The following is a 17,328-nucleotide window of genomic DNA, read 5'->3' as shown; positions in this document are numbered from 1 at the left end:
TATTTTTTTTTGGTTGTTGTTGTTTTGGTTCGTTTTCTTTTTTTCAAGGCTGACTTTCAGGTTTCCGCCAGCTGCCCCCCTCTCCTCGAAGGAAAAACCGCCAGCGCAACAAACGCCCCTGGAGAGAGCGGCGCAAAACCCGAGCGGCTCCCGCGGAAACTGCGCCAAATCCCCGCGCCCGCTTCGACACACAAACCTGGCAGCGGGTTCTGCCAGGGGGAGGGAAAAATAAAACCAAAACAAACGCGAAGCGACAGAACCAAACGCGACAAGTGCCCACAAAGGGCTCCAGGCACGGTCCGAGCCCTGCCTCGCACGGCTGCTGCCTCCAGGTGACCTCACCCGGCTCCTGCTCATCCTCCCAGCCCCTCGTTGCCTTTTTCTTCCTATTTTCCATTTCTTTGCTTCGTTTTCCCTCCCTTTTTCTTTTCTCATTCTCTTTTTCCTTTTATTTTTTTTTTCATGATTTCTTCCTTTCCTCCCTTCGCTTTCTTTCTCTCCCCTTTTTTTTTTTCCACCTTTATTTCTCTCGCCCTCCTCTGGATTATCTTTTCCCTTTTTTTTTTTTTTTCCCACCTTTATTCCTCTCTTTTCCTCACCTCGAATCCCGCTTTTTCCCGGCTGAAATTGCCGCTCGAACAAATTTCCAAAGCCTTTCATTCCTCCCTTCTTCACCACCGCACCCTTTTCCATCCCCCCCCCTCCACCACCTCCTCCCCAGGCAGGAGATGGGGACTAAACAGGGAAAAAAAATTAAAAAGCAGCTTGACAAATCCATTTTTTCATTGAAAAAAATTCAAAAATATATATATATATATATTTACATATATAATAATAAACGAAGAAAACGCATTCTGCCCTTACCTTTTGCCGTCCTTTTCTGTGGCATGGGTGGGAATTTTGGGCCAGCAGAGATAAGCCTGCGCTTATCTGGTGGCTGCCAAATCTTGTCCCAACCTGAGAGCCGTCCGTCGCCCCTCGGGCTCCTCGGGGCCGCTCGCATTTTCCCGTCACTTGCCCGGAAAAAGGAGCAAAAAGCAAAAAAGAATCCCCTCTGCCCTTCCATGAGCGCCGCGATCCCAAAAAGCAGCGGGGAAACTCAGGGCGGGGGTGGGGGCGGGATTAAAAAATTAACCCAAAAAAAAAAAAAAATTAGGAAAAAAAAATTTTTAAAAAAAAAATTAAAAATAGCGGGGGGAAACGGTGATAATAATTAGGGGGAAAAAAATGAAAAATTGGTTGGAGGGGTTGGGATGGCGGGAGCGGAGGGGGGAGCCCGGGGGTGCGTGCGGCTCGGGCGGCCCCCCCGCCCCTCTGCCCCGCTCCGGCCCTGCCGAGCGCACCCGCGAAAGTCAAAAAATGCAAAGAGAGAGGGCGAGAGCCCTATGGAGGACACTGATCCGACCCAAGGTGCAGCGGACAGAAGAATGGTGCAATATAACCACATGGGAAATAATAAAAAGTTCATGTTCACGGTTAGCAGTCCACATGACCGGCTCTGGCCAATCCCAGAACCCAGCCACTCATAAAGTTCTATCACAAAGTTGTAAATTTTCATAAAACAACAAGGAATTTATTGCATTTCTTCATGACCGGTTTAACAGCAGTCTTTTTCTTAGCCGCCATCTTTTTTTTTTAACCAAAAAAAAATATATTAAAAGAAAAAAAAAATTATCAAAAAAAGGGGTCCGGGATTTTATTTTTTTTTCATTTTTTTCACCCCACCTCTGGTTTGGATATGGGGGGGGGCGTTGGGGATAAAAAAAATGAAATAACGCCTGAAATTGCCGAACAATAAAACCCCCCCAGAATAAAGAGCCGGAGGTTTGGGAGCGATGGGAGCGGGGACAGGCACAGTAAAACAGCGGGGTTCGCGAGTTTTGGGCTCGTTTCCCTTTTTTTTGGGGTCACAATTGGCACCTTGGAGGCTGAAAGGGGCTGAAAGGAGCCTGGGGGGGGCGAAATAAAGGCTGAAAAGCCTCGGGCTCGGCGCTTGGGGGGCTGCGAACCCCCCGGGACCCCGCCCTGTCCCCCCGGTGTCCCCAGGGCGGATTTTGGGGTGTCCCTGACCGACCCCAGCCTGGCTTTGCCCTTTTTCCCTGGAATTGGCCTCAATTCCCGCTCGCCCGGGGATGGGGGGGGGCTCCGGGAGCAGCAGAGGGGCCAGAAAATTCTGGAATGGCTTCATTTTTTTATTTATTTCACCCCCACACCCCAAGCTGGCTCTGCACCCAGCGCTGCTGAGGGAAAAAAAGGGATTTTTCCCTGATTTTCCCCGGATTTTCCCCCCTTGGTTTTCCCCGGGTTTTCCCCTCCAGGCGGGAATTTGGGGGGAAAAGCGGGCGAGCGGATCCTTTATTAATTAGGGGATTTCCATAATTAGGGCCAGCAGCGAATGTGGGGGCGCGCAGCTGCCTGACGTAGCGCCGGGTTTTTGGGGTGGGGGGGAAAAAGAGAAAAAAAAGAAAATTAAAAAATAAAATGTGCCCGAGGATGCGGCGGGGAACGAAATGGTGCGGGGGTGGTGGGAGGTGGAAAAGGAGCGAGGGGAGGAAGAGAGGAAGAGGAAGGTGCGGGGCTGCCATGGCCAGCTCCTCCCCTGAATTCGGCGTTTATTTTGCTTATTTTAATTATTATTTTAATTTTTATTTATTTTTTTTTTTAAATCCCCTTCCCCCGCGCATCTCGCCGAGCAAAATCCCGCGCCTTTATGCGCAGCGGAAATAAATAAATATTTTTTAAAAAATTTAAAAAAAGAAAGAAAATAAAAAGGCGAGGAGGGGCCGAGCGCGGCCGAGACGCAAGTGCTTAAATTTCCTCTCCTTTTCTTTTTGCCTTGTTGATTTTTTTAATTTTTTTTTCCCTTTCTCTCCTTCTTCCCTCGCGCGCGTTTAATTGCTTTAATTTATTTTATGCGCGCTTTGATGCTCGGCGTTATTTGGTGCTAATGAAAGAGTTCCAGTCCGCAGTAAAGTAATTGAAGGGCGGAGGGAGAACCTTAAAAAAGAAAATAATAAAGAAATAAAATGGCCAAAGGCGCGGCGGAATGGATCGGCTCGGCGCAAATGAGTTCCGAGAGGGAGAGAATTGAAGCGAGGAGCGGGGGGATTATTTGGGGCCATTCTGGGTTCTTTAAATTCCTTTTTTTTTTTCCTTTAAATTCCTTTTTTTTTTGTCCTTTAAATTCCTTTTTTTTTCCTTTAAATTCCTTTTTTTTTTTTTTCTTTAAATTCCTTTTTTTCCCCCGTTTTTGCCTTCCTCAGGAATAACCCCAGCGCAAGCACAGAGGGAGAGAGGGGAGAGAGCCCAGCCCGCACTTCCAGAGCCCCGAAAATCAATTCTCGCTCAGGATATTCCCCAAATCTGCGGAAAAACACCGAGATTTCCCATGGGTTGGCTGTGCCGGAGAAAAGGAGAGAAATTCGGGTGGCAAAGCGGGGTAAAAGGAAATTTCATCGCCTTTATTTCAAAGCCATTCCAAAAAAATGTGGGTTTTTTTTGTTGTTGTTTTTAACGAGGCAAAGAGGGAGGCACCCAAGGCGCTGTGGATTGTTGGAGATCTCTTTTTTATTTCGAAGAATAATAATCACAGACGAAGGAAAATAATAATAATAATAATTATTATTAATAACAAAAAAACAACGCGCCGCCATTAAATAATTTGCTACTTCGATATACAACATTTGACGTAGCACAATATTAATTCCTCTGCTTTTTTTCTCTTTTTTTTTTTAATTCTTTTTTTTCCCCTCCCTATAGAGGCTCGAACGACGAAAGTAAAAATATCCACAGACAAAAGAGCATCGCAAGGAGAAAAGAACCGCGGAGGTTCCAGGGAGGAAGGAGGAATAATAATTCCTATTATGTACAGGACTCTACGCGCTAAATGTAATTTGCATTCGGGCTTTCGGGTCACATTTTCTAAATTAAAGGTGCTAAACACGACCACGTTACTTCATAAACCCCCGCCCCAAAAAACCCCAGTACACAGCCAAGTACAAATTACAGCGATTTACAAATTACTGCTGCTAGAGGGAGAGGCTCACGTAGGAAAAAACAAATGTGTCTATCCCGACTCTAAAGCCACATTGAATAGGTAGATATTCTATTGTACAAAAAGAAAAAAATAACCAAAAAAACCAAAACAGAGACTCTAATATAGGTAGTATTTTTTTTCCTCAGTGTCATCGAACGCAAGGTATCACTCCTAGGGGTTTCATTATCGATGCGTTTATCATTTATTTTTATATAAAGTCTTTTTTTTTTGTGTGGTTTTTAACGCGTGTTTTTGCGTTTCGCCCCCTTTTTCCTTCCTCTCGCTTCCTGCATCCACCTCACTCCTCCTCGTCCTCCTCGGCCTCTGCCTTTTCCTGCCCTCCGGAGCCGGGCCCGGCGCTTTTATTCTCCTTTTTCCACTTCATGCGGCGGTTCTGGAACCAGATCTTGATCTGGCGCTCGGTCAGGCACAGCGCGTGGGCGATCTCGATGCGCCTCCTCCTCGTCAGGTAGCGGTTGTAGTGGAACTCCTTCTCCAGCTCCAGCGTCTGGTAGCGGGTGTACGTCTGTCTGCCGCGTTTTCTGTCCGTCCCTGCCGAATAAACGCAGATTTGGGTCAGCTCGGGGCGTTTTGGGAGGATTCAATTTGGTTTTGTTTTGGTTTTTTGCACAGCCCAAAATTGCTCCTCTGCTGCGCCACCCAAAATCACAGCCTGGGCCAATATTTCTTTTCATTTTGAGGGATTTTTTCAAAAATTTTTCCTGCTGCTCGAGGCTTCCCCCACCTTTGCAGCCCCCTCCCAAACACCCCAAACTCCCCAAATTTAATTTCCCTCCCTCTCGGGGCCAGCGCAGTCCCCGAGGCAAGAACAAAGTTCGCGAAGTTTCCTGCCCTCCCAGGCTCTGCGTTTCCATGCAGCCCCCAGAAATTTGGGATGATTTTGGGGGGAAATGGGTGCGGGAAGAGCCGGGCAGAGAGAGGAGAGGGAGGAATAGGGGGAGACATCGGCTGCCCGCACAAATCGCAGTGTTTGTCCTCTCCCTCCTCCACCTGGAAGGTGTGAGATGCTTTTAGTCATTTCGGGGGATTTTTGGGGGCTCTCAGGGTTTTTCCCCCCTCCCAGGCCGCTCTTTTTTGGGGTGTGAGGATGGGCAGAGCCTCAGCTCCCGCCCCACATTGGCCGCCAGCCCCCGGCGGAATTGCGAAGGGCCCAGCTCCTGATTTTCCCCTCCACCCGACATTTCCTGGATTCCTGGCGGGGAATTATTCTACAATCTGGTGTTTGTGATCGCGGGGTGTAAACTCTGCTCAGAACGTGTTCTTCCCCCGGGCAGCAGCCGCTGCGCTCCACCTCTTCTCCTTCTTCTCCCCTTTTCCCCCCACCAAACTCAACCCTTTTATTTCCTTTTTTTTTTTTTTTTAATTCTTCTTTAAGAAGAAAAGATCCAGTCATTTAAAGGAAAAGGGAAAAAAGGAAAAAAAAAAAAAAAAAAAAAAAAAAGGAAATAAAAGGGGGAAATAGGCCTGGCGAAGCTGTAAAGTAAAAATGTGCAGGTCGTGGAATGCGGGCTGTAAAACGCGCCGAGGGGAGAGCCATAAAGGGCTGAATGGGGATGACAACTCTATCTCCGCTCGGCCATGGAATTCCAGCACCCGCATCGCACCCCGGCCACCGGGAACGGCCGGGCAAGGGGGGCTGCGAGGGCGGCACCCCCGCTCTGACACCCCAAGTCGAGTTTTTGTGCTTTTAGGCTCAGCTGACCCCAGAACATCCAGGTTTTTGGGGGTTTTTTTGGAGGTTTTGCTCTGTTTCTTCCCGCTGCTGATCCTCGCAGCGTCACGGGCTGAGAGAGGAGTGAGCGGGGAGGGCTCCTTAAATCTAAAGTGGGATAAAAGCACGGATGAAGTGTTTACGACCAGAAATATTTGGTCTTTGATAAATCAACTGTAAAAGCGGATGAATGATGGAGCAGGTAATGGGAAGAGGTGACCACCAAATCAGCGCGAGGGGAGCTCCTGCCTGCCCGAACCGCTCTGCCGCGGCTGCTGCGCTGCTCTCCCGCTCCCCGCCGGCCCCCAGCGCTCCGCACCAGCCCTCCCGCGGATTTTTCCGCGGCCGCGGAGCGGGGATGATGCTCTGGAGCTGGAAAAGGAGCTCACGCCTTGTGTCCCACCCGTGGCGCTGCCAGGCGGGGCAGCGGCGCCTTCCTGGCTCTTCTCGGCATCGCGGGGGCGTGAGGAGCCCCGGGCACCGTGACCGGCCCCAGGAGTGACCACGGCACGGTGACCATCCCCAGGAGTGACCACGGACACTGTGACCGTTCCCAGGAGTGACCACGGACACTGTGAGCGGCCCCAGGACACCGTGACCGGCCCCAGGAGTGACCACGGACACTGTGAGCGGCCCCAGGACACCGTGACCGGCCCCAGGAGTGACCCCGGACACGGTGACCGGCCCCAGGAGTGACCACGGACACTGTGAGCGGCCCCAGGAGTGACCACGGACACCGTGACCGGCCCCAGGACACCGTGACCGGCCCCAGGAGTGACCCCGGCACGGTGACCATCCCCAGGACTGACCACGGGCATCCTGACCAGTCCCAGGAGTGACCACGGACACTGTGAGCGGCCCCAGGACGCCGTGACCGGCCCCAGGAGTGACCACGGGCACCGTGACAGTCCCAGGAGTGACCACGGACACTGTGACCAGTCCCAGGAATGACCACGGCCACCATGACCGGCCCCAGGAGTGACCACGGACACCGTGACAGTCCCAGGAGTGACCATGGGCATCCTGACCAGTCCCAGGAGTGACCACGGACACTGTGAGCGGCCCCAGGATGCCGTGACCGGCCCCAGGAGTGACCACGGACACTGTGACCAGTCCCAGGAGTGACCATGGGCATCCTGACCGGCCCCAGGAATGACCATGGACACCGTGACCAGTCCCAGGAGTGACCATGGACACCGTGACCAGTCCCAGGAGTGACCATGGACACCGTGACCGGCCCCAGGAGTGACCACAGACACTGCGACCATCCCCAGGAGTGACCACAGACACCGTGACCCGCCCCAGGACACCGTGACCGCCCAATGAGTGACCACAGACACCGTAACCATCCCCACGAGCGACCACTCACACCCTGACCGGCCCGAGGGGTGACCATGGACACCGTGACCAGCCCCATGAGTGACCACTCACATCGTGATTGGTCCTACGAGTGACCACAGGCACCGTAACCATCCCCACGAGTGACCACGGGCACTGTGACCAGTCCCAGGAGTGACCACAGACACTGTGACCAGCCCTAGGAGTGACCACGGACACCCTGACCAGTCCCAGGAGTGACCACAGACACTGTGACCAGCTCTAGGAGTGACCACGGACACCCTGACCGGCCCCACGAGTGACCACTGACACTGTGACCAGCTCTAGGAGTGACCACGGGCACCATGACCATCCCCACGAGTGACCACTGACACTGTGACCAGCTCCAGGAGTGACCATGGGCATCCTGACCAGCCCAATGAGTGACCACGGGCACCATGACCATCCCCACGAGTGACCACTGACACTGTGACCACGCCAGGAGTGACCGCGGACACCCTGACCGGCCCCAGGACAAGGTGACCAGCCCAATGAGTGACCACGGGCACTGTGACCATGCCAGGAGTGACCACAGACACTGTGACCGGCTCTAGGAGTGACCATGGGCACCATGACCATCCCCACGAATGACCACGGGCACTGTGACCACCCCAGGAGTGACCGCGGACCCCCTGACCGGCCCCAGGACAAGGTGACCAGCCCAATGAGTGACCACGGGCACCGTGACCACCCCTATGAGTGACCACAGACACTGTGACCGGCTCTAGGAGTGACCGCGGACCCCCTGACCGGCCCCACGAGTGACCGCGGGCGCGGAACGGGCCGTTCCCGCGGGGGGAGCGCCCAGCCCGGTCCCGGGGCGCTCCGGGGGCAGCGGGGCCCCCTCCAGCGCGGGGCAAAGGGATCTTTATTAATGAAAGGGATCTTTATTAATGAAAGGGAGATTTGTGAATCGTTAATTGACGTTCATGCCCCGGGACGGAGCGCGCGGGGCGCCGGAGGCTCCGGGAGGGTCGGGACGGGCGCGGGGCCGCCCCCGGAGCCCCTCCAGCTCCAAAAGGGATTTCCAGAGGGTTTGGGGGCAGAACGCGCCCCCTTTAATCCGACATCCATCCCTCCGTCCCTCTGTCCGTCCCGGCTGGGGCTGTCGCTGCTCGGGGTTTGCAGGGAGCGGCGATTGAGGCGCTGCTCCGCTGCCCGCGACACCGCGAGGGGCTGCGGGACGGAGCTCTGGGGGCCCCAAATGAAACACCCCGAGCCCTCAGAGCGCCCCGCATGCAGAGTCTGACCCCCCGAGTCCCTCTGTCCGTCCGCGCAGCAGCGGCGGGAGAAGGGGCTGGCCGTGACTGCCGCGGCTCCGTCTGTCCCTTCGCAGACAAACAGACACAGCCCCGATGAATATTTACGCGGATTTATGGCGTGGGGGGGACACAGGGGGGGTGGGGGTGTGTGGCTCGCCCCCCCCCCCCCTCTATCCAAGAGTGAAACGTCACCAAAGGAGTTGGGGACGACCCCCCCCACCACCCACCCTCCTCCTCCTCCTCCTCCTCCAGCAAATAATCCACACTCCCCCCACCCCCAAACCCCCTCCCCGGGTCCTCCCCCTGCCGGGCGAGCCCCAGCCCCCTGCCCGGCCCTACCTGTGCTCCTCATCCAGGGGTAGATTCGGAAGTTGCTGTCGCCGGGCAGCTCCGGCTCCCTCTGGTCCGTTTTGCCGCAGCTCTGCTTGGAGGCGTCTGCCGGGCACATCACGGGCAGGCTCTGCTCGAAAGGCGAGCAGTGCACGTTGAAGGAGCCGGGCTCCAGCCCGTAGCCCTGCGGGTACACGCTGGGGGGCTGCGGGTGCACGGAGCTGCCCCCGGAGTAGAGGCCGGGCATGGAGGCGGCGAAGGGAGGCGTGGATGCGGCCCCATAGCCCGCGCGTTGGCTGCTGGAGGCGAAAGCGCAAGAAGTTTGCTCGGGAAAGACTCCGGATGGGAAAACCGAACTTGCGGCTTGATATTTAGAAAATAAAGCATTCGCATAATACAATGAGCTCATAATTTGGCCGGGTGATTTGTAGGTCGGGACGTTTTAGTGTCGGTTTTACGAGGTACCGTGATATATTACGGAATTAGAGTCCAGATTTACACCAAAAAGGAGCCTTTTTCCTCCCGGCCCCGGTGACGCGCGGGCACGTGGCCGCGCCGGCGCCAATCGCCGCCCGCCCCCTCCTCGGGGGCACGGGACTGTGCGGCTGGATTGATCAAATATGATAAATAATTGATGCCGTATAAAACCCCGCGCGATCTCTGCTGGAAGGGGTGAAATGGGGCTGGGGGTCGATAAGCAACCTGTAATCAGTTTTCAGCTCGGAGCGAGGGAGAAAGGGGGGGAAAAAAAAAAAAAAAAAAAAAAAAAAAAAAAGAAAATACATGGAAAAGGGGAGGGGGTTACAAGCACGTTGCTGCCAAACCAGCGAGGCTCTCTCGGTCTCTCTCTGCTGGAGGAAAGGGAAGGGAGTTCTATTTATCCCTTTATTGATCCCGTCTAAATTTCCCTCCTTCGCACCATTTCCTCGGCTCCGAGCTACTTTTTTCTCCAGACTTGTCCATAATTCCCTCCCCTCCCCCTGGACCCTCGCCCCCTCCTCACCCCCTCCCCCAAAAAAAAAAAAAAAAATTAAAAAAAAAAAGACAAATGTCTCATTGATCCCTAATAGTTCCAGGCATCTTTTTTTTTTTTTCCCACCCCCCCAAATGCCATTCAGCTCCAGATCTGATTGATTCCAGTGCCACGGGCTGGGAGCTGCGCACCGAGCTGGCATTTGCTGTTCTTGCCGGCAAAAAAATAAAGGAAATAAAGAGCGCTGGGCCGGCTCGTTCCGCGTGTCAGCGCTTCCGCGGGGCTCGGAGCTGAGCAGAATTGAATTCCTGCTGGAGAGGCGCACAAACCACCCCCAAAACCGCGATCTGATTCTGGTTTTTTAATTTATTTTTTATTTTTTTTTTTTTTAATTCTGTGCGAGGAGGCGGCGGCCCCGGCTCGGCTGGGACGGGGATGGGGGAGCAGAGAGAAATCCAAACGGCGCTCGGGGAGGCAGGAAAAGCAGACAATGGTGCGGGCTTTGCGCCGCTCTCTCCTTCCCCAAGGTTACGAGCATCCCCGGCTCAGCTGCGCTGCTCACAATGCGAGCCCAGGAGCGCCCCGGGCTGCCGGCGGAGGGCGGGCATAGAAAAGGGGAAAAAAAGTCACAAAAAAAAACCCCCAAAAAAACCGCCGCGAATTCACGGGAGGTTACCTGCAGAGGGGGTTTCCAGCAGCTGTCAGCGGCCGGGAGGAAGAGGAGGAAGAGGAGGAAGAGGAGGAAGAGGAGCAGGAGCTCCCCGGGCCCTTCCCCTCCCCAGCCCTGCCCTGCCCGGCCGAGCTTTCTCCTTTTTGTCCGCGCACAAATTTGAGGTTTTTTTATTTGCGGGAGGAAGCGGAGCAGGGCGAAAAGAATGATGTCACGGAATTGTCGCTTGTAAACTTTATTGTAACTTTTCTTCCGCCGCTTCCAGGTTTAGACAATAGAACAAAGTGGTGAAAGGACAACAAAATATAGCATTAGTTCCCCCAATAAAGTAATTCACGTATACAGTATACATTCTTTTTCACAGTTAACCTAAAGATCACTTTACAACTTGCTTCACTGTGCGCATGCTAACTAAAGGAGAGAAAAACGCTTTTTTTTTTTGTTTTTTTTTCCTTTTTTTTTTTTTTTTTTTCTTACGGGAGAGACATTGAAAAATTGGATTAAAAAAAAAAAAAAAAAAAAAAAAAAACCCTAACCGAGGCAAAGAGGAGGGGAAAAGTGAAGAGAGAGAAAGAGAGAGAGAGAGATAACTATAGCATAAATAGGCAGTTTCATGTTGTTGGGATGTTTGTCTCAATAGCTACCTCCAGTACATACAGATAAACCACAACAAAAACCAGGGCCGGGAAATGAACTAAAATCCGAATTTAAAACAACAAAAAAAGATAATAAAAAACAAAAAGTGCACGAATGTAATATCACATAACTCCTCTAGCGCTGAAAGCTATGTTAACCAACCCACCCCCCACGCCCCCGGAAAGAAGAGGAGAGACAGAGAGAGAAGGACAGAGAGAGAGAGAGAGAGAGAGAGAATTTCACAGTCATGTTTTACAGAAGCTATTGCGTTACACTACCGCTAGTTAATAACTGGCAAAAGGCAGCGGAGAGCTCGCCGCGCCTCCCGCCTCCTGCTCATTGTACCGAGCATCGTCGGCAAAGTGGTGCTCGCAGCTATATTGTTTTACAGCAATAAAAGGGGTTGGGGTTTTTTTTTTGAGGGTTTTCTCTTTTTTTTTGTGGTTTTTTTTTTTTTTCCTTTTCTCTTTTCTACGCTTTGTTTTTCTGGTTTGTTGTTTTTTGTGTGTGTGTGTGTGTGTGTCCCCTGCCCCCCAGCCCTCCCTTACACCAAGTGCCATTAACGGGGGGCTCGGGGGCTCCTCCACCCCAGCAGCTCTTGCCTTTCAGTCCTCAAAAATCCCTTTATTTCTTGTCCGCCTTCTGTGCTTCCCCTTCCTCGTCCACCTCCTGGGCCCTTTCCATTTTCTGTTTTTCCAGTTCCTCCTGCTCGCATTTGCTGCTGGGAAACTTGTCTTTGTTGTTCTCCTTTTTCCATTTCATCCTCCTGTTCTGGAACCAGATTTTGACCTGCCTCTCTGTCAATCCCAGGGCGTGCGAGACCTCGATCCTCCGTTTGCGGGTCAGGTAGGGATTAAATAGAAATTCCTTCTCCAGTTCCAGCGTCTGGTAGCGGCTGTAGGTTTGCCTCCCCCTCCTGCGTCCGGCGGCTGCTGGGGGATGGCAAAGGTTGGGGTGGGAGAAGGAGGGGGAGAGGAGAGAAGGAGCTTGAGAAAAACATAAACCAGGCTCGGGCAGAGGCAGCGAGCACCGCGAGCCCCCGCGGGAAGGGCAGCGGAGGGAATTCCGAGTTCCAGCGGGGAGATGGTGCTGAGGGAAGGGAAGGGAAGGGGAAAAAAGGGGACGGAGAGGAGGGGAAGGAGGTGGAGGTGGTGGGGTCACGCTCAGCCCTCCCCAGCAGCCCGGCTGGAGCTGCGCTTTGCACGCTGATTATCACCCCCAGCCCCCACCCCCCAAAAAAAAAACCCCAAAAATTAAAATAAATAAAGATCTGCAGCCCGGAGAGAGGCGGCAGCGCGGCCGAGAGCCCGGAGCGAGCGGCGAACAAAAATGAAGGGGCTTTTGAAGGCTATAAAAGTGCCATAAACTTTAAGGACGCTTCCTTCCACAGAAAGCCCGGCTCGCTCAGCCCCCCAGAAGAAAAGGTCTCCTTCAGGGTAATTAAACTGTAAAGCAATTTACAAGTGCAAAAGTTTACCCCCATAAAGCAGTAAAATACAAACTCAAAGGGAAAGGCAGCGAAAGAAAGGACAGAGAGAAAAGCAAAATCCAACAACAATAAAAAAATAAAATTAAGAAAAACAAAAAAACCCCGAGGGGCGGGAGGGGAGCTGGGGGCTCACCTTGCGGTCGCATCCAGGGGAAGAGCTGGGTGGGAGAAGGGCTCTGCTCGGAGCTCTCCGCCTCCTCGGCGAGGCCGCCGGCGAGTTTGCAGTCCGCGTACTGCACCAGCTCGGGCTCCTGCGCCCCGAACAGGCTCTGCCGCTGCAGCGGCTCGTAGCCGTAGAAGTTGCCCGGCTCGCCATGGCACGCCACGGCGCACGGGTTCTGCTGGTACGGCGAGCTGGAGAGCGACGAGGCGCCGTGGTAGAACTCCTGCAGCTGCGGCGGGGGCTGGAAGGTGCCCCCCGCGCCGGGGCCGTACACCACGGTGGGTCTGCCCCCCAGATCCTGCGCGAAGCCACAGTCATAGTAATTGGGGCGCAGGGAGTCGCCGGTTTTGTATTTGGAGAAGAGTGAGTTGACAAAATAGGAGCTCATTTTAATTTCAATTGCGTGGTTTTTCCTCCCTCTCTCTCTCTCTCTCTCTCTCTCTTTTTTTTTTTTTTTTAAGCAGGCGGAAAAAAAAAATTTAAAATATATATTAAAAAAATCACCTCCACAACAAACCAGACCACGAGACTCTATTAGCAAAAAAATCTATGGTTTTTTTTTTTTTTGTCCTGTTTTTTTTTCCAAAGCAGGCGGCCAAAAAAAAAAAAAAAATTTAAAAAATATATAAAAAAAAAAATCACCCCCACAACAAACCAGAGCACGAGAATCTATTAGCAAAAAAAGAAAGCGCTAAGATGCTAAGCAACGACAGTTTGTGATTTCCAGGAATATAAAAGGAGGATATAATCAAAACTCTAAGCCTGCATGATATTGAATTCTTTCCTCCCCCCCCACCCCTAAAAAAAAAAAAATCGCCACTTAAAGAGTTCTCCCTTTACATTTCCAAGAAGAGATGCCAGTTCATAAACAGTTTTCAGTGATTTACTTCAGCGCAAATGAGTTGTTTCATATTTTGCAGTGTCTTTTCATGATCATTTGCATCTATTACCAAAACCTCATCCTATTGGCTTCTCCTTACTCCACACGGACTCTGCACCGCATGATTGTGAAAGGAAGAGTGTGGGAGAATAAAGAAGGAAAAGCGAGCGAGGGGGAGCGAGAGAGGGAGAGGGAGGGAGAGGGGAAGGGAGAAGGAGGTGGGGTGAATATACGGATTAAATATGTTTAACTACCTCCATTAATGAGGTACCGCTCGCCTCACAACAAATCACGTACCTAGACCACCCAAAAGATTGATTTTTGGGGAGTGTTGGAAAATTAAAGAGGAGCGCTCGCAGTCGTTAATTTGGAAATTTTAACGAGGCAGTTTTAGCCTTTTTAAATGTCAGGGTCGCTTTGGAAAACTGTAAAAGAACACGATTTAATTGCTACCAGTTTTAAAAGGTCCTATAAATGTAATTGGTATTTTAATACAAGTTATCAAATCATACAGCTTCTTATCCTAAACATATTTTAAAACAAACGAGGTAGTCATATTTAACATTTTAATGATCAATTTCCTTATTATTGATAAAGGTTTAACTATCGCATGAGGGGAATTGCGTTTGTAACGGCCCCAAAAAAGGCTGTAAACTGTTTAACAAACTATAAAGCGCCATAAAGCCGGGGATGTTGTTGTTGTTTATGCCGCACTCCATAAAAAGCCGCTCGGCTTTTACGAGTCCGCTCCTCCAGCGCCGTAAAACGCCCGAGCTTTCCGCGGGAGCCTTGCGCGGCCGCGGCCGGGCGCGGAGGTGTCAATATTGAATTAAAATCGTCGCGCTTTTTCATCTAGAACATCGGCTCCGCGCCGCTCGCCCTCGCTGCCTCCTCCTCCTCTTCCTCCTCCTCCTCCTCCTCCTCCTCGCCCAGGATGCGCTCGGGGATGACTCCAAACTCCAAATTTGAGGCTCCCGTCGCCCCCTCCCCTCCAACGCCCCCTCGCCCCCACAACTTCCACCTCTTTATTTCATTATTCTTCATTTCGTTCTTTTTATTATTATTATTATTATTATTTCATTTTTCCCCCCTTTTTTTTTTTTTTTTCCCAGGGTAAAACCCGGGCGGTGGGGAGAGAGAGGGGAGAGCAGAGAAATTTCTCTTTTATTGGCATTTGGGAAGAGCGGAGCCAAAGTTGCCCCTCGGATGCCAGCGCTGCAATTTTCCAGCGCCGGGAACACACAGGGGGTAGATTTGGAAATTCATTTCTCGCACTCAGCAAATATTACCCAGACGGTTCTCGGTTAATAACGATGCGAACCCTCCCAGCCCGAGCGCTGCCCCGGCCCCCCAGAGCCCCCCGCCATTCCAGATGGGTTTTCCAGCCTTTCCAGCCTCTCTTTTCCATCTTTTCCACCTCAATTTGGTTTTTTTTCCCTCGCTTTGCCCCGCCTGGGTTTGTGCTGTTTTCTCATCCCTTCCGTCCGAGCGGGGCTGGAGGCAAAAACTGAATTTTAGGAAGGTTCCCCTCCAGCTCAGGGACAAAATCCAACCTCCACCGCAATAAAAAAGAGGGAAAAGTTGAAATATTTCAGTTTTTCTACCTTGGTTAGAAAAAAAAATGTTAAAAATCCTCAGTGGGGAAAGGGAGGGAGCGAAAGAAGGCAGAAAGGAAGAGGGGGGAAAAAAAAGAAAGAAAAGCAAGATAGCAACGGAATAAAACTTTAAAGGCATCCTTAGAGAAATAATTTAAGTAAATACGCTTCCTTTATTTTGTGCAGGGATAATTCCAGCCGAGCCTAAGAGCCTTTCCCAGTAATTATTGCTGCTGGAGCACTTGCAGCGCTCTAATTAAAGCTTTTCTCGCCCCTCTAAAAGACGAGTTAACATTTTCTTTTTTCTCCCCACTTTTATTGCCGATCGAGCGGATTTGGGTTTTCATAAAACCATCAAAAAAAAAAAAGCCCCGAAAATGGTGCGGAGAAGTAAACAGAGCTTTGGAACCTGGCAAAGGGGGGAATGCGGGAATATTCAGGGGAGAGAAAACAAAAAAATAAAATGAAAATGGGATGGAGTGGAAGTGGATTTAGGGCAGAAGTTTCTCCTCGCGTGCGCGCCCGAAGTTTGGGAAGGGAAAAGGGGCAGGAACGGGGAAGTTGGGCTGGGAAAGGAACATTTTGCCCAAGTGCGGGAGGATTTGGGTGCGCCGGGAGCTCAGCGAAGCCCAGAAATCAATGGCTGATCCTAAATCATCGCCGCGCCGCGCTCGGCTCCCGATGAAAGGAAAATGTTTCCATTCCAAGGAAAACCGAGCGAGTGCGCGGGCTGGGTGTCGGGCAGAGATAATTTATAAATACCCAGCGGAGGGAAAGATTTATTGGGAATTCATAAGGCAAAAAAAAATTTAAAAAAACGGAAAGATCCTCAAATCCTTTCCTTGCTAAACCTCAAGTTTGCTCTGCTCTGCCTCTCGCCGAATGCACAGGGGCGAGATTTTTCTTCATTTCGCTCATTTCTTTCTGTTCGCGCTCGTATTTCACGTCGTGGCGATGAAACGGAGCCTCGAGATGCCGAAACTTTGCCTCTTGAAATAAGATTGCCCACCCTGAGCTGCTGCGTGTGGGTTGGAATTGTTCCGCCCTCACCCAAAATCTTGATTTTTTGGGAGCGGCGGGAGCGGTTTCTGGTGGACCTTGGGAGCAATTCTCAGTCAGGGAAAAAAACCCCGATTATACCAATTTGAAAGAAAACCCATCTTGAAATTATTGCCGCCGTTTGTAGGGGAAGAATTTACAGCATCTGAGTAATTTTTTTTTTTTTTTGCCTCGTAATTCTGAGGAATCAAAGGCCGAAATCAAAGTGAACTGGTGGAGTTAAAAGTTGACATTATTGCCGCCGCATCGGGGGTGTATTCCTATGTGCCCCAAACCGCCGTGGTTTAAGAGCATTTTGGGTTCATTTACTCGTTTGTGGCATTTAAAAAATATATTTCTGAAGCTGTTAAAGCGAAGAATTCAAGCGAAGAGCATCAGCAGTGCCAAAAGATGGGGCGGCCACGCCAGAAATGAGTGTTCAACTTCTTAAAAAACCAAATGCTCTTGTTTTGTTGCATGGTTGAGTTGGTTTTTTTTGTTTTATTTAATTTTTTTTAATCTTGCGGTGGCTGGGATTATAAAACACATAAAATATCGAGCGGGGGAAGCGCAGATCATCCTAACGGCCAAGAGGAAAAATATTGTCCCGGCTCTGCGCGTCCCTTTCTCCCCGAAATCTTCGAGCCGCTCTCTTTTTTCAACCCCGCCAGCGTAAATCTGCGGCCTTGGGGTAATTTCAGCTGTCCTCCCACCTCCGGAGCAGCAGAAAACAAAACCCGGCGCTTTTTTTATTCCCTTTTAAACCAACATTTAGCGGAGATGCGCGCCCCACCTCACCCCGCAGCTCGGCCACGGTGTTTTTCCCCTTCCCAGCCTCACATAATTTAGCCTGGATGAGAAAAAAAGAGGAGATGTAAGCTATAAAGCGGGCGAAGCAGCGATAATTAACCCAATATTTTACCTAATGGGATCAAGGTGTTCGCGCCCAGGGGGCGCCTCTAACGTGGAGCAACGGCGCCACCTCGCGGCCGCGCGCGGAACTGCAGCCGGAGCCTCCCCGGCGGGGAAAAACCCCAAAAAAAGGGAAAAAACCATCAAAATAAAGAATTTTATCCTCCCTGGGAGGACAAAACAGCGCAAAAAAAAAAAAAAAGCGAAAAGGAAGGGAGGAGAGGGAGGAAAAGAG

At 51.4% G+C, this 17,328-nt stretch overlaps 2 protein-coding genes across 3 annotated transcripts; both read right to left on the bottom strand.

Annotated features, from left to right (window-relative positions):
- Positions 1-4,183: 4,183 nt before the first annotated feature.
- On the bottom strand, positions 4,184-9,195 carry HOXB7 (homeobox B7). Its single transcript, XM_030966364.1, has 2 exons — positions 8,747-9,195; positions 4,184-4,588 (listed from the first exon to the last, which is right to left on the bottom strand). Exons 1-2 carry the CDS (start codon positions 9,144-9,146, stop codon positions 4,335-4,337), a joined length of 654 nt encoding a protein of 217 aa, XP_030822224.1. The 5' UTR covers positions 9,147-9,195; the 3' UTR covers positions 4,184-4,334.
- Positions 9,196-11,580: 2,385 nt separating this feature from the next.
- Positions 11,581-13,062, bottom strand: HOXB8 (homeobox B8). Of its 2 annotated transcripts, none has more exons than XM_030966376.1 (2): positions 12,639-13,062; positions 11,581-11,945 (listed from the first exon to the last, which is right to left on the bottom strand). In XM_030966376.1, the coding sequence occupies exons 1-2, from the start codon at positions 13,054-13,056 to the stop codon at positions 11,641-11,643; spliced, it is 723 nt and encodes a 240-aa protein (XP_030822236.1). In that variant the 5' UTR covers positions 13,057-13,062; the 3' UTR covers positions 11,581-11,640. The 2 variants fall into 2 exon arrangements, with proteins under 2 accessions (XP_030822236.1, XP_030822235.1); XM_030966375.1 differs by having other exon boundaries at positions 11,641-11,948; positions 12,639-13,056.
- Between the last annotated feature and the right edge of the window lie 4,266 nt (positions 13,063-17,328).

The sequence above is a fragment of the Camarhynchus parvulus genome, chromosome 27, assembly GCF_901933205.1.
Source record: "Camarhynchus parvulus chromosome 27, STF_HiC, whole genome shotgun sequence".
NCBI lineage: Eukaryota > Metazoa > Chordata > Aves > Passeriformes > Thraupidae > Camarhynchus > Camarhynchus parvulus.
This window is presented reverse-complemented; position numbering and strand designations above follow the sequence as displayed.